This window comes from Callithrix jacchus, chromosome 11, assembly GCF_049354715.1.
Source record: "Callithrix jacchus isolate 240 chromosome 11, calJac240_pri, whole genome shotgun sequence".
Lineage (NCBI taxonomy): Eukaryota > Metazoa > Chordata > Mammalia > Primates > Cebidae > Callithrix > Callithrix jacchus.
In genome coordinates this window covers 11,854,852-11,870,655 of record NC_133512.1, presented here as the reverse complement: position 1 = coordinate 11,870,655, position 15,804 = coordinate 11,854,852, and the positions used below count along the sequence as shown (strand labels likewise).

General features: G+C 42.9%; 1 protein-coding gene across 15 annotated transcripts in view; it reads left to right on the top strand.

Moving 5' to 3' along the window:
* The window catches only part of COA1 (cytochrome c oxidase assembly factor 1), a 199,628-nt gene that overhangs the window by 145,244 nt on the left and 38,580 nt on the right, over positions 1 to 15,804 (top strand). For 11 of the 15 annotated variants that reach the window (XR_013523852.1, XR_013523850.1, XR_013523853.1 and 8 more), the window contains one exon: positions 13,590 to 13,689. Coding sequence is in view for 11 of the 15 variants with exons in the window: in XM_078342305.1 (XP_078198431.1) it covers positions 13,605 to 13,689 (85 nt within the window). In the remaining 4 variants the exon portion in view is untranslated. Of the gene's footprint in view, positions 1 to 2,499; positions 2,537 to 13,589; positions 13,690 to 15,804 lie in introns of all 15 variants that reach the window. The other 4 variants (XM_078342311.1, XM_078342312.1, XM_078342314.1 and 1 more) reach the window with 1 other exon arrangement.

The window sequence follows — 15,804 nt, the reverse complement described above, 5'->3', positions numbered from 1 at the left end:
CTCGGGAGGCCTCAGGGTGCTTTTACTCATGGCAGAACGCAGAGTGGGACCAGGTGCATCACATGGCAAGAGCAGGAGCAAGAGAAGGAGCCAGAGGAGGTGCCACATACTTCAGCCAACCAGATCGCACAAAAACTGACACTCTTGAAACGACAGAACCAAGAGAATGGTGCCAACCTATTCATGAGAAATTCATCCCAGTCATCTGGTCACGTCCCACCAAGCTCAACCTCCAGCCCTGGGGATTACATTTCAGCATGCGATTTTGGAGGACACATACCCAAACTATATCAAAACTTTTTCAGGTCCTTACTGGTATGACACTTGATTTATTACAAAAACAGTAATAACAGAGCAGTTGGGATAGGCCTGAGTTCTGAGAGCTGGGGCCTCTTGGTCCGTTAGAGAGGCAATTCTCAAATATTTTGGTATCAGGGCCCTTTTACATTTTGTTGTTTATGTGGGTTATATCTATTGCTATTACTGTATTAGAAATTAAAATTGAGAACTTAAAAAATACTCATTTTGAGAAAATAGATCCAGGTAACACTAACATAAATGGTATATCTTTGTGAAAATTTTAAGATTTAGTGAGAATGACATTGTTTTACATTATTTCAAAAATTATTTAATGTCTGGCTTGATAGAAGACAGATGTACCTGCTTCTGCCTTCAATCTGGCACGGTATTTTTTTGGTTGAAATGCATGAAAATAATCTGTCCTCAAATAGGTATTTGGAAAAGGGAGAAGCATGTGAATAGCCTTTTCAGATCATTGTAGACCTTCTTCGATACCACACCAAAACTTGGCAAGTGGTACTTTCTTAAAGGTTAATTGTTACATGTAATCTGAAGCCTGATCAGTAAACCTTTTGTTTTCTATTATATTAAAATTAATTTCTCTTGCATGATTTTGTAATACGATGCCTTGGTCATCTAAAAAATACTGATTTTTTACTAACTTATGTGGATCATTAAAATGTAAAACATTTTATTTAACTGTCGAAAATGCATATCATTGGTTTCATCATTAATCCCATTAGCAAAGTCTTACTATTTGGTGGTGAAGTTTTCCTTTTCAGGACAAGTAACATATTAGTGTTTTTGTGAAAATGTTTTGACCTTGTATTCTCCCTGAAATGATCTTAAGGACCACACTCCAAGAGTGATTGAAGTTACATAGAAACTCCGTGTTGTGAGTTTTCTTTCTGGAAAGGTCTGTTTCTTAGTAGAATCCCACTCTTTACCTACCACAAATCTAGTAATATCCTGTTAGATTAATGCCATAAACATTTTTTTTCTGTGTTAGATATTAGGCATTCTAAAATGGAAAACCCAATCCTAGCCTTAAAAAAGTTTTATGTCTATTGAGAATTAGGTAATTTAACAACCATAGCATACTAAAGTAACTATTGTGGAAGTATAGGTGAAAGAAAAATTAAATTTGCCTTGGTAAGCCAAGGACATCTTCTAACACTAAAATTGGCATTTTAGCTGAGACTTAAAGGGTGGTTAGGGTTGCCAGGATGGACAGGAAGTGCCAGGACCTGTGGCATTTACCGTGTTCTGAGAACAGCAGTTCAGATCTGCTCAGTGTTATTCAGGAGTTTGGTTGGGATTTAAAAATGTGGTGAGAAAACTGGGCATAAGACCATGTAATGCAAGGAAGCTTCGATTTCATTGTGAATAGGATGGGGAGCCATAGACGAATGGGATACAATGAGTTTTCTGTATTAGGAGGATTCTAGAATGGAGAGGAATGAAGCCAAAGGCAGAGCAGTCTTGATAACCCCTTGGTTGAAAGAGATACTGAGGGGCCAAATTAGGGCATTTGGAGGATAAAGATGAGGTGGAAAACATCAAAAATATTTAGGAAACAGATTTGATGGGTTTGAGTGGGCTTGATTAGATTGGGGGTAATTTAGGTTAGAAGCATAGGCCCTGGAGTCAGACAGACCTGGGCTCAAATCCTGACTCTGTCACTTAAAGGAATGGCTCTGGACGATTACTTAACCCAAATCTCAGCTTCTTCACCTATAAAATAGGGATCGTGATTCCTGCTTTATAAGACCCTTAAGAAGATTTGATAAGATACGTGCAAAGCTCTTGGATGTTGAGTAAACATATGGAAGCTACTTTTGTTTTTGTGAGGATGACTCCCAAGTATCTGATTTAGGCACCTGAGTTGGTTCCATTCACTAAGGAGGGAATGAGGTGGGGGAGAGCTGGTGTGGAGTGGAGGAGGGTCAGGGCAGGAGTTCACCTGGGCAGTTCTGGAAATATTTGATAGAAACTTCAAGTGCAGAAGGGATGCCTGGCCTAGAGATAGAGATGTGGGAATTACTTTAGTAGACCTAGATTCAGGCCCCTGAATGAGATGTTCTTGGGGTGAGGGAGTAGGAAAGGGAACGTAGAGTGTATCAATTTGCTAGGTCTGTCATTAACGAAATAGCACAGACTGGGTGGTTTAAATGTAATGACAAATTTATTTTCTCACAGGTCTGGAGACAGAAGTTGAAGACGAGGGTGTCGTCAGGTTCGGTTTCTTCTGAGACCTCTTGCCTTGGCTTGTAGACGCCACCCTCTCTTTTGTCTGCACACAGTCTTTTCTCTGTGCGTTTGTATGTCTGAGTCCAGATTTCTTATTGGATTAAGATGCACCCTGAAAATCTCATATTAATTTAATTACCTCTTTAAAGACCTTTTTCCCAACTATTGTGATGTTCTGAGGACCTGGGGATTAGGGTTTCAACATACGAATTTTGGGAGGACACAATTCAGCCCCTAACATAGAATGAGGGGCTTTATAAAACAGGCAGGGGAGGACTGCCCAGGGAGGTAGAAGGCAAACGTGAGTCTGTGAGAAGAAAGGGAGGGCTCTAGGGAGGGAGGGACGAGCCACCCGCACATCTCCCAGATTCCTTTTGTAGTCACTGATACCAAATTGTTTTATTTTTGTAAATGCTTTCTTTTTTCGAAATGGAGGCTTTTAATAGGAATGCTGAAGTAAATGTTTAATAGTGTTTGCCCTAGTCATTCTCACTTGCAAAATGGTTATGAATCAGAGTCCATTCTCTGAAGTTTCTAAGCCAGAAAGTACTGAATACCTTCTTGCTGTGGTTTGCCATCTATGAGAGAATGGCCTTGAAATGTATTTGTTCAAGCAAATGAGACATCATGACTAATGATTTAGAAATCATAGTTTTCTATTTAAAACTTTCCACAAGACTCTTTATCATTACTAAATTCCAACTGCATGGTAATTTTGAATGCTCAAGTTTTCTGTAGGCAGGTTAAGGATAATATTGATAAATTCAGAAACCACTCTGCTATGCGCCTTGTCCTTCACCCTTTTCCCAAGTTCTATTAATAATTTGTCAACAAGTCCTGTTAATTCTGCTTCATATCTCAAGTGTATTTACTTTTTTGCATGTCTGCTGCTACCAGCTAGTCCAAGCCACCACCAACTCTGCCATAGAGCCTTTTAATTGGACTCCCTGCTTCCATTCTTGTCCTTTCTAGAGAAATCTTGAAACAAACAAAAAAGCGAGTCATACTGTGTCACTTCCTGATTGAAACCCTCAGCACCTTCTCATTACACTTCGAGTAAAATCTGGACTCCCTGCCATACCTACAAAACCTGCTTGATAAACATCCTGCCTCCTCTTCCACACCTCATTTCATGAGGCCGCCTTCTGCTTCCTGAAGATACCAAGCCTGTGGCTGCCTCCGAGCGTTGGTGTGTTTGGCGTGCTCTTCCCCTGGTTTTCAAATGATCCTGCGGTCTCAACTTAAATGTCCCCTTGGCAGAGGTGCCTTCCTTCACTGCCAAAGTTAAAATTGTGCCTTCCCCCTTTCATATTCTAGCATGTCATCCTATCTGTTTGCTTATTTTTGAGAGAGTCTTCACATACATTACCCACTTGAATGTTTCAAGGTTTTGATAGTGAGCACTGGCAAGAGGGAGGAGTGAAATTAGAGTAGATTTTAGAGAGAGAATAACCCTTTACTATGTTATTTGGTCCTAAGAAAGTGCAGTTGAGAAAACAATTAGATTTCACACAGTATTTGGATTTTATAATATATGAATATGAATATTAGCACGTTTTATCAGGTGTTTATGTTATATATTAGTTTCAGGAGGTTTGATTTATTCTCAGATGACATTTTATCACATCTGAGCTAATTTCTTTTCAGTGGTAACATTTAAAAAAATATTTTATTTTTTAATTTTAATTTTAATTTTTTGACATGGAGTCACACTTCCTCTGTCACTCTGGCTAAAGGGCATGATCTTGGCTCACTGCAACCTCTGCCTCTTGGGTTCAAGTGATTCTCCTGCCTCAGCCTCCTAAGTAGCTGGGATTACAAGCATGTGCCACCTTGCCTGGCTAATTTTTGTATTTTTAGTAGAGCCGGGGTTTTGCCATGTTGGCCAGGCTGGTCTCAAAATCCTGACTTCAAGTGATCTGCCTTCCTTGGCCTTCCAAAGCGCTGGGATTATAGACAGGCTTGAGCCACCACACCCAGCCAAAATACATTTATTTTTTAAAATAAATAGTTTTGTTTGTAGCAAAACTGAGCAGAAAGTAAGAGAATTCACACATACCCTCTCCCTCCTCCAGTCCCTAGCCCCCCCCCCGCCCCCAGCAACATCAGACACAAACGTGGGACATTGGTTAACAATTAATGAACCAGTGCTGACCCATCATCTTCAACCAGACTAAATAGTTTAAATTAGGGCTCACTCTGTGTTGTACATTTTATGGGTTTTGACTCCTGTGTAACGACAAGTATCTACCACTGTAGTTTCACTGTGCTAAAAAATTGTCTGTCTTCCCCCTATTTATCCTCTTTCTCCCAAAACCTCTAGCAACCACTTACCTTTTCACTGCCTCCATAGCTTTGCCTTTTCTAGAATGTCATATGGTTGGAATACAGTATGTAGCCTTTCAGATTGACTTTTTTCATTTGGTGATAGTAATTTAAGGTTCTTTTATGTCTTTTATTTTATTTTATTTATTTTTTTTGGTTTGGTTTTTTGAGATGGAGTTTTTTTCTTGTCCCCCAGACTAGAGTGCAATGGCATAATCTCAGCTCACTGCAACATCTGCCTCCCGGGTTCAAACGATTTTCCTGCCTCAGCCTCCTGAGTAGTTGAAATTATAGGCATGTACCACCATGCTCGGCTAATTTTTGTATTTTAGTGGAGATGGGGTTTACCATGTTGGCCAGGCTGGTCTCAAACTCCTTACCTCAGGTGATCCTCTCGCCTTGGCCTCCCCAAGTGCTAGGATTACAGGCATGAGCCACCACACCTAGCCCCTTTATGTCTTTTCATGACTTGATAGCTCATTTCTTTTTAAAGTGGAGTAATACTGTGTTGTCTGGATTTACCACAGTTTATCCATTTCACTTATCGATGACATCTTGAATTGCTTCCAAGTTTCGGCAGTTATGAATAAAGTGGCTGTGAACATCTGTGTGTGCAGGTTTTCCTGTAGACAAACATTTCAGTTCATTTTGGCAACAACCAAGGGGTAGAACTGCAAATCACGTGGAAGAGTATGTTTAATTTTGTAAGAAACTTCCATCAACCTGTCTTTCAGAGTCACTGTACGATTTTGTATTCCCAACTGCAACAAGTAAGAGTTTCTGTTGGTCCATCTCCTTGCCAGCATTTGGTGTTGTCAGTGTTTTGGATTTTAGCCCTTCTAAAAACTGTAGCAGTATCTCGTTGTTTTAATTTGCAGTTTCCTAATAAACATATGATGTTGAGCATCTTTTCATATGCTTATTTGCCTTCTGTATATCTTTGGTGAGATGTTTGTTCAGCTGTTTTGCCCATTGGTAAATTGTTTTCTTATTGATGAATTTTACAAGTTCTTTGCATATTTTGGGTAACAATTCTTTTATCAGATATCTTTAGTAATTTTCTCCTAGTCTGTGGGTTTTCTTTCTCTTAGCACCCTATTTTATGTTTTTTAAAACACTTATTACTAACTAAAGTGATGTTATTTGTTTACTGTTTGTCTCCTTACACTACAGCACAGGGTAAGGTCCACTAATGGTCTGTTTTGTTCTCTTCATTTCCAGTGCCTAGCACAGCGCCTGGTTTTCAATGCAGTTGGCAAATACTTGTTGATTGAATGAATAGATAACAACCGTTAACATTTTCAGTTTAGTTTGTTCTCATTGAAAATGGCATCAAACTGATTTGAGTTCTTCCATCTTCTAATTTAAAAGTTAACTTTCAAATTTTTACTGTAATTTTAAAAATTAGGGATACTGGTTAGCCACTTGCAGTAGCAGGAGAGAATTTTTTGCTGTGGTTCAGATGAAGTTGATTGTATATAATTGCTGATCTATGTACTTGCTTTGCCCTCTCGAGTGGTTCGGATTTACTTTCCAGGAAGTAGTCACAGGACTGGGCATTGAAAACAGGATGGTTTGTCAGTCCCACAAAGCTTGATGGGATGGGTGCTACCTGCTCGGCACTGGAAGGTCTCAGTATTTACACACATATCTCCACAGATACACACACACACATGTTGTACCTTGTAAGGTAAAAAACTGCATTACTCAGATTCTCTGTTCTTGATGGCTTTATTTTTTATATATATATATATATATATATATTTTTTTTTTTTTGGAGATAGGGTCTTGCTGTGTTGCCCAGGCTGGTCTTGAACTCCTGGGCTCAAACAGTCCTCCTGTCTCAGCCTCCCAAAGTGGTGGGATTACAGGGGTGAGCCACCACACCCAGCCTTTCTGTTCACTGGATTTGCTAAAGTTGGAAAATGATCTGTGTTCACTGGATTTGCTAAAGTTGGAAAATGATCTGTGTTCACTGGATTTGCTAAAGTTGGAAAATGATCTGTGTTCTCCCTCTGTAGTCCTTTTCTTTTCCTTTTTTTTTATATTTGTGATAGTTTTTGGCTTTATCTATTTTGGTGTAATGTTTACTGTGTTATGTTCGTAACTACTATATTGTTTATCTTTGTTTCAATTAAATACTTTTTGCTTTAAATACAACTCTTCGAATATTTCCACTCTGCTTGTGTTTGTTCGAATATTCCAGGTCTTCTATTTTTTAGTCTGTTTAGCTTTTTAAATTGCTGCTCTTAAAAGTAACATACATTTGAGAGAGTTTTTAAAAAATCCTATGAGAAGATATTGTAAAAGGGATTTTAATTTTCAATTGCTGCATAACAAACCAAATTTAGTAGCTTACAACTAAAATAATTTTACTATCTTTCATGATTCTGTAGGTTGATGTGGATCAGCTCATGGTTCTTTTGCCCCATGAATGTTCAGCTGGTGCTGCACTCATCTGGTGGCCCACTTAAACTAGAATGTCCATGACAGCTCATTCACATGGCTCGTGCCTTGGTAGGGGTGACTGGGTTCAACTGGAATATTGAATCAGTGGGGCATTTCCTTCCCACCCATCTTTAGCCTCTTCTTCACAAAGTGGCTTCTTACATGGTCTTCTTCTGTAGCAAGAACTCCACCAGCAGGATAACCGTACTTCTTCTTCTTTTTTTTGAGCCGGAGTTTCGCTCTTGTTACCCAGGCTGGAGTGCAATGGCACGATCTCGGCTCACCGCAACCTCCACCTCCTGGGTTCAGGCAATTCTCCTGCCTCAGCCTCCTGAGTAGCTGGGATTACAGGCACGTGCCACCGTGCTCAGCTAATTTTTTGTATTTGTAGTAGAGATGGGGTTTCACCATGTTGACCAGGATGGTCTCGATCTCTTGACCTTGTGATCCACCCGCCTCGGCCTCCCAAGATAACCGTACTTCTTACGTAGTGGCTTAGGGGTCCCAAGAGTGCCAGAGTGCAAACTGCCAGGCCTCCTTAAAGTGAAGGCATGGAGCTGTTCCAGCATCGGTTCCGCCGCCTCCTGTTGGTCGGCTCTTCCTATTTATCCCCTTGGTGATTCTTTCTCTGGTTGGGGCTGAGGGGAGGCTGACAGGAGGATCCTCCAGCCTGTACCAGCTCAGGCAGCTGCTGCATCTGTTTAGCAGACTGTACTTTGGCTCTAGAAGGGGTTTAGTACTTTGGAAAAGGTTTATAAACTATTGGCCTTTAGAGGCCAAAGTCACCCCAAAGGAAAGCTAGGACCTCTTACCTGAGACACCTTGGCCAGTGTTTTCTGCTACCTTCCTGTGGCTAACAAGTTCCTCCATTTTCTTTCTTTTTTTCTTTTTTCTTTTTTGTTTTTAAGGTCCTTGATTTTCAATAGGGATACAACCCTTGCCTTTTGGCAAACTGTAAAGCAAATAAATCTGCCCTTGCTTGGCTATGTAGTGGACTGACTGAACTTGAGTTTATCGCAGAGAATGGCACATCACATTTTAACATTTTCACTTCTTACCAGAAGACTAGTTCTAAGAGGTAATGTTCTTGCAGTTAGCCCAAAATCCATCTCTATTCCTCTACGGTGCCTTTTTGAATTTTTGTTTTTTTTGTGAGGTTGGGGGCTACTTAACACTCTTCAAAAGACAGCTGAAGGGGCAGGTAAACTGAATCAGGTTGAAAGGAGCCCCTACTGTCCCCAACTCGCCCCGAACACATCTCCTGCCCCCGCCCCCGCTCGCATCCCCATCCTGCTTTCACGTGGAAGGGCTCCGGGGAGACCTGGTTGATCCTCATTGCCCGAGCACTCCACTGAGTCAAGGTAGTTGCCAGAGAATTTCATCCTGAGACCCCACTCTTTTGGCTGCCTATAAAAATAATTCTTCTGGGTTTTTTTTTGGGGGGTGGGGTGGGGGTATGAATGTAGCTTTCGTAGTTGGATGTTTTATAAAATAGTCATTTGGCAGTTGGGAACTTTGTATTTTTGTTATCTTATTTTTAATTCTCAGGATATTTACAACCCCAGCCACTCGAGAGAATCTGTTTCTGAGCCTTGGCTAGGGCATTCTGAGGCCTCGTGTGTACTTAGCAGCTGCTGTCTTCCTCCTCAGTGGCAGGTTTGCCTTTGTTCATGGACGCTCAGGACCTCGTAGCTCCTCAGGCTTCCCTGTCCGCTGAGCAGATAGGAAGCCGTGGCCGACGTGTGGCACCTTGAGGAAATACCCAGTGAATGACTATGGCCTATTGTGCTCGAACTTTATTTCAGCCTTATTCTTTTCTTAAAATCATTTTTCATTTATCTTCATTTCCTCATCTATTTATTTCCTTCTCTTCTAAAGTATGTATCTTTGTTAGCTCCGCCATCCTTTTTAGAATGAGCTAGTGTAAAAATAAGTACATAAGAACCATCCTAAACATTTTAAGAAACCATCCTTTTGATTCACACTTGCTACGTTGGTCTTAGCTCTGGAACTGCTGTCCTCTGGCAGTCCTGCTGCCTTGCTTCCTCTCCCCCAACTGCCCACTGCTCTGTCCCAGAGATTTTTCTGTAGCCGCTCATCTGCAGAGCCCAACAGCTCAGAGTCAAGGGTCTTCCTTAGCAGTAATCACCCCCTGTGCTGCTGCCCCTCCGCTTCTGGGCCTGTTTCCTGTGGCTCCTGTCCTGTGCCTTATACGTCAGCAGCTCTTGTTTCTGCCCACTCTGCCTTTGTTTGTCGTTTCCTGGATCTGAAGCTGTTCTACTCTTTCCCCTTTCTCTGCTCGAGGTAAACTTCCTCTGTGAAACGTCTGCTGATCCCCTGCAGCAGGGTCGACCACTTCCTGAATGTTACTTCCTCTCTTGGTGCATATGTCTGGTTCCACTAAGCAGGCTGCTTCTAGCCCAGATACCTTTGTTCAAATTAGAAAAAGGCACCCACCCCTTCTTCAAGATACTTTATAGTACTTCCAACTGTTGGCAAAGTGTCGAGTTTTTGACATCTGCAGTGCGCACGGTGCCCTGCAAGAGTTATACAGTGTACGGCTGTGCATTTGTGTGTGATAGATCTGTCTGTGTTACAATTGTTTAATTGTCTATGTTCCTCAGGACCAAGGAGGATTCCTTATATCTTAATAGCATTTTTATATTCTTACTGTCTCACCAGATCAGACCCTCAGTGACCATTTGCTAAACAAAAGAAGGAATGAAGTTATAAATATATACTCACCTTGTCTGGAAAAATAGCAGGAAAGGCATGCCTGCCAAGGCCTTTTACACTGAACAGTAAGAATATATTTTAGCCCAGAGACACAACTTTCACTTTTTTTTTTGAGATGGAGTCCCATTCTGTCACCCAGGCTGGAGTGCAATGGTACAATCTCAACTCACAGCAACCTCTGACTACTGGGTTTAAGCAGTTCTCTTGCCTCAGCCTCCCAGGGAGCTGGGATTACACAAAGCCTGGCTAATTTTGTTTGTTTTTTGTATTTTTAGGAGAGACAGGGTTCCCCCATGTTGGCCAGGCTGGTCTTGAACTCCTGACCTCAGGTGATCCGCCTGCCTCAGCCTCTTTCGAAAGTGCTGGGATTACAGGTGTGAGCCACTGCGCCTGGCTTTCCCATTTCAATATTGCTTTAATCAGATTTCTTAAAGCTAGCGTACCACAGTGGTTGAAAGAACAGATGCTGGAGCCAGAGTTTGAATCCCAGTTCTACCACTGTGCCTCAATTTACTCATCTGTAAAATGGGAGTGATAATAATAGTTCCTACTTCAAGGGGTTGTAAGAATTAAATGAATTATTTTATGTAAAGTCACTTAGAATAGTACAAGACTCATAATAAGAATTGGAAGTGTTAGGTATTATCAATATTGTTGAAGTCCATGTATAGGTTTACTATAGTATTTTTTTTTTTTTTAACTCTTAAGTGCTGTTTTCACTCTATTCTGTTCAGCTTTTATTGCTAGCATCTTGCTTCTGCGGGTCCGTCCTCCTGCTGACTGGCATCATGCTTGTGTTGTGGTCAGAGCACCTGCTGCCTGCGGTTCTCCCTCGCGCACACCGGTTCTTTGGTTGCTGTAACAAAAAGTACATAGGACACAGACGGGAAACCTGCAGGCTTTGTTTTTTCTTCCTAATTTGGCAGAAGAGGGGGTGGAAAACCAGGGCCTTTCACAAACAAGCTTGTTTTAGAGTTTAAATTTAACTTGTTGTTCATATTCTAAAGCTGGAATTGGTAATACATCTTGGCTGTATGCGACTAGAGAGAACTGGGCTTTAAAACATTTTTTAATAATTTTAATGTAAAATCTTTTCTAATTGCAAAACAACTGGCCTTTGATGATTTTCAAGAGAGTTGTGCTGTGATGTGGCCAAAGGTAATGGAATGTTCTAGGGCCAAGCTCCTCATTAGAACCTGCCAGGGTATTCTCGGGTTAGACAATAGAAGAAAGTCACTCCCTGAGTAGTTACAGTTTCTTCTGGTCTTTAAGGTTCACTTGTGGCTTTAACCTACAGGAGGGATGGGATGGACATTTTCTACGTTGTTTCTGGCTCTTTCTCTTATGTCTCATGCTGGCCTTAGAAACTGTAACACTCTGGGGACCTCTGCATAACCCAGTCTGGCTGCCTTACCCTGTTGAGCTCTTTTTAAATTAAGCAAGATCTGACTTAATTTCCTCAGATGCTCAGACCGTTTTCATTATGAGAACTCAGTGGCTTTTCCAGATCACATTACTGTAATTGACTTAACACCCACTTTGGTACTTCCGTATTTAGGGTACTAGCTAGGATCCTCACAGCAGTTGCTGTACATTTGTTTGTGGTTTCAGCAGCCTTTTGAACTAAACAACATATAAGTAAACAATAGAAACATGATCTAAAATGTCACCCTCCTTCATTTGTTAAATTTATCAAAGCTCTTTATATACATAAACCTGGATTAGTTTGGCTGGGCATGGTGGCTCATGCCTGTAATCCCAGCACTTTGGCAGGCCGAGGCGGGTGGATCACGAGGTCAAGAGATCGAGACCATCCTGGTCAACAAGGTGAAACCCCGTCTCTACTAAAAATACAAAAATTAGCTGGGCATGGTGGTGTGCGCCTGTAGTCCCAGCTACTTGGGAGGCTGAGGCAGGAGAATTGCCTGAACCCAGAAGGCGGAGGTTGCGGTGAGCAGAGATCGTGCCATTGCACTCCAGCCTGGGTAACAACAGCGAAACTCCGTCTCAAAATAAATAAATAAATATTTTAGTATAGTACTGGTCAACTGTAGCCCGATTCAAGGGTATGTTTAGTTATTAGTTCTCAGAAAGAATATCTACCTGAGGAACTTTCTCCAACAGGGTTTCTATGGATTCATTTATATTCAGGGCTTCAGAAATGATGGGTGGACAGTTGTTGATACTCTGTGTTCTGGAGGGTGGAGAAGCAGATGGTGAGAATGTGTTCCAGCCGGCAAAGGAACTCACATTATACCTAACTTTTCTGCACTGCATTCTCTCTGACCCCATTAGGACACATCAGAGGCTTTGTTTTGTGAAAGGAGCATAATTAAAATCGAAGGTTAAATTTTTAAGTAGGGACACAAACATGACGTTTTTTCCTTTATCTAAGACTGGAATTTCCATGTCTGTCTAAAATCTCTATTCTTTTTGGAGAAATGTCAGCCAAGACAGGAACTTACCTGAATCTCAGGGCGGGGATGCCCTGATGGTCCAATAACTGAAGCCCACAGAAGTAACTTGGTTCACAAGTGTGTTTCTTAGCAGTGTTCAAAGATTGTTTGTCAACATTTAGAATCCAGGCAATTTCACATAAAAAAAAAAATCAGATTTCTGACCCCTCTTGATAAATGGAAAGATGCAGTGAGTCTGGGGCCGCAGAGCTGCAGTCAGCTGGAGCCAGGTTGAAGCTGTCTCCTTGGCTAGGCCTTAGGTTCTTGTCTTTGCAGTGTCTGCTGTCTTTTATGTGACATTTGAATTGTGACCCTTCTCCTGTCCTTTCCTGCCCTACTCCTATAGCTCATGTCCTACTGTTTTATGGTCAGGTATCTTACAACTTTTCAGAAAGGCCCAGGCCGCTGTGAGCAGTGGTTAAATGGACACCAGGAAGGAGGAGAGTTGGCTCCCACGTGCTGCTCCCAGTCCCACCCGGGCCTTCAGGGGACAGGAGCTAATGCCAGGGTGAATGTGGTATGCTGTATTTGCTGAGCTGGCAGCCCTCCGTCTGTTCATTGAGCCTGAAAGTCATAACCAAAGTTTCCTCATCCCAAGGGTGGGGCATTTTTTAAAATGTGAAAGAAAGGAGCCAGTGACAAGTGACAGTTCCAGCCCATTTGTAGGCTTACAGGACCAGCTATTGCCACAAAAGATAAGCTTCCTGTTTACCAGTTGGCCTGAGACAAAGTGGTTGTGCTTCCTGGCCGCGCGGGGCTTGGCTCACAGTCTGGGCTCTGTCTGTCGGGATGGTGGGCTGAATGCTCGCTCTGTGCTGGGCTGGCTGGGGGTGGCAGGGCCCCAACAGCATGGGTCCTGGACATGGGCCACTCTCGAGAGGGCATCCCCAGGAGGGCACTCGATTTGGCCCCAGAACCAATTCTGGCATTTGGAAAGGAAGCAAATGAGGGAGGGCGGCCTGGCCTCCTTGCTGGTTTCCTTACTGTTCCTTTCCTTGAGGGGCCCAAGCCAGGCAAACCCCCTTGGCACAAAACTGGGACTCCTACAGTAAATTTGTATCTTTTGTTTTTAAGCATCCACGAAGCAGGATGTCAATGTCTCCAGCAAAAATGATCATTTACGGCAGTGTGCTGTGTACCGGGGGCTTTTCCCTTGCATATTTCATCATACAAAGTAAGTATCCTGGAGGCGCCTGCAGCCTGACCCCCTCCTAGCATTCCTGCTCCTGCTCCTCCTCCATCAGAGGAAATACTTGAGATGCTTTCAGTAGATCAGAGAAAGGATGAGAGGGTGATTTTAAAGGCTAGTCCACCATTTTGTTGGCTATAACTTCCACTGTATCCTGCAATCTCAGTTTTTCCTGGGAGCAACCAGTACAAATAAAAGGACCAGGACTCATTTGCATAAGAAGCCTGGTAGAGCACGATGGGCTTTCAGCCCAGTGCACACACAGGGGCTCCAGTCAAGATTCTGAGATTATGTAAAGAAAGGACAGAGGGAAGGGGAATACCAGATGGTTCACAGGTGGGAAAGCTGTGGCTGCGTCCAGTGTTGTCAGCCTTTTTCTGCACTTCATTCTCTGTTGTTGATTTAATGGAGGAGGGACCATGAGCAAGGGACCTCTGGCGGGGCAGAAAATAAAAGCAGAGCCCACAATGGCAAAGTCCTGACAGATGCAGCTTCCAGCCCCACTGCACTCAAATTTGAATTTGTAAAGATAGCCCACGATTACTGTCAGCAGCCAGGACATTTAAGGTCATTTTAATGCTACTGGTGGCAAAGCAGCAGCAGTTTTTTCTAGACTGACTTTTTTGAGGCTCCTTTATCTCTACCCAGCTTAGCTCCTTATCCGCTGGGCAACATTTTCACTTCTTCCCAGGATGTGAGTGTCACCAGGAGATAAGCCAACAGCCTCCAGTGTCCTCTCCAGCCATGCTGCACCTTCCTGCAGAGTTGGTGGAGTTGTTGAGTCTGGAGGGGCCTCAGATGAGCATTCCCAGGGATGATTCAGACTAAATAATTTGGCGTCCTCTTCCTCTGCCAAAGGGACAGGGGCAGGACATAAGAGGAATGGGTGTGTTTTTGGGTCAGGTTTCAGCCTTTTTCCCTTAGGAGGCTGTTAAGTGGGTGAGACCTGGACACTGCAGCTGACTGCCTGGGTTGAATGGTTGAATCTCGGCTCCATCTCTTGACCAGCTATGTAGCCTTATGTGAGTCTGTCACCTTTCTGGGTGTTAGTTACGTTACTGGTGTGATGCGTGGTAACATTAGTGCCTGTGCATGAAGTAAGAATTGAATCTCACAAGAGAGAGCTATTGAGCATTGTGAGATGTGTGAAATATTGAGAACAGTGCCTAGCCATGGAAATCACTCAACAAAGAACAGCTGTCTGGACCCAGCTTCTGCCTCTTCTTTTCCTATTATTATTATTTTTTTTTGAGACAGGAGTTTCGCTCTTGTTACCCAGGCTGGAGTGCAATGGCGCAATCTTGGCTCATTGCAACCTCTGCCTCCTGGGTTCAGGCAATTCTCCTGCCTCAGCCTCCCAAGTAGCTGGGATTACAGGCACGCGCCACCATGCCCAGCTAATTTTTTGTAATTTTTAGTAGAGATGGGGTTTCACCATGTTGACCAGGATGGTCTCGATCTGTTGACCTCGTGATCCACCCGCCTCAGCCTCCCAAAGTGCTGGGATTACAGGCGTGAGCCACCGCGCCCAGCTTCTTTTCCTATTATGGTTGGCACCTTGTTCATGCCTATGGTATTCCCTGTACCCCTTACTCCTGGGAAGCAGCCCAGGAGGGGCATTCCCTTGGCCTCTCAGGGTCAGGTCACCCTCCCCTTCATTAGTGTAATGGGACCTATGGAAGGGAAGCGCTTCCTTTTGCAAAACTGAACACTCTGCTTGAGAAGTTCTGCCTCTGCTCTCTCACTTGGGCAGCTGATATTAGAACTTACAGCTTCAGGGATGTGCTGCCTGGACTTCCCATGTAGCCTTTGGGCTCAGAAGGATTCCTGAGACTGAGAGGAGTTTGACTTGAAATGTTGGCTTAGATCTCGATGAAGGAACATTCTCATATCCTGCTTCTTGGCCTGAGAGTTTTGTTGTTGTTGATGGCGTGGTCTTTCTATTTTACGTCTCACCTTAGTGGAAGGGGCCGTGTTTAGAAGTCAGGTGTTACGGATTCTGGCATCACTTTGCTGTGGACCAGCTGCGTCACTTTGAGCAAGTCATGGAATCACAGGACTTTAGACTTGAGAGGAAACTTAGAGAAGAGCTGATCAAAC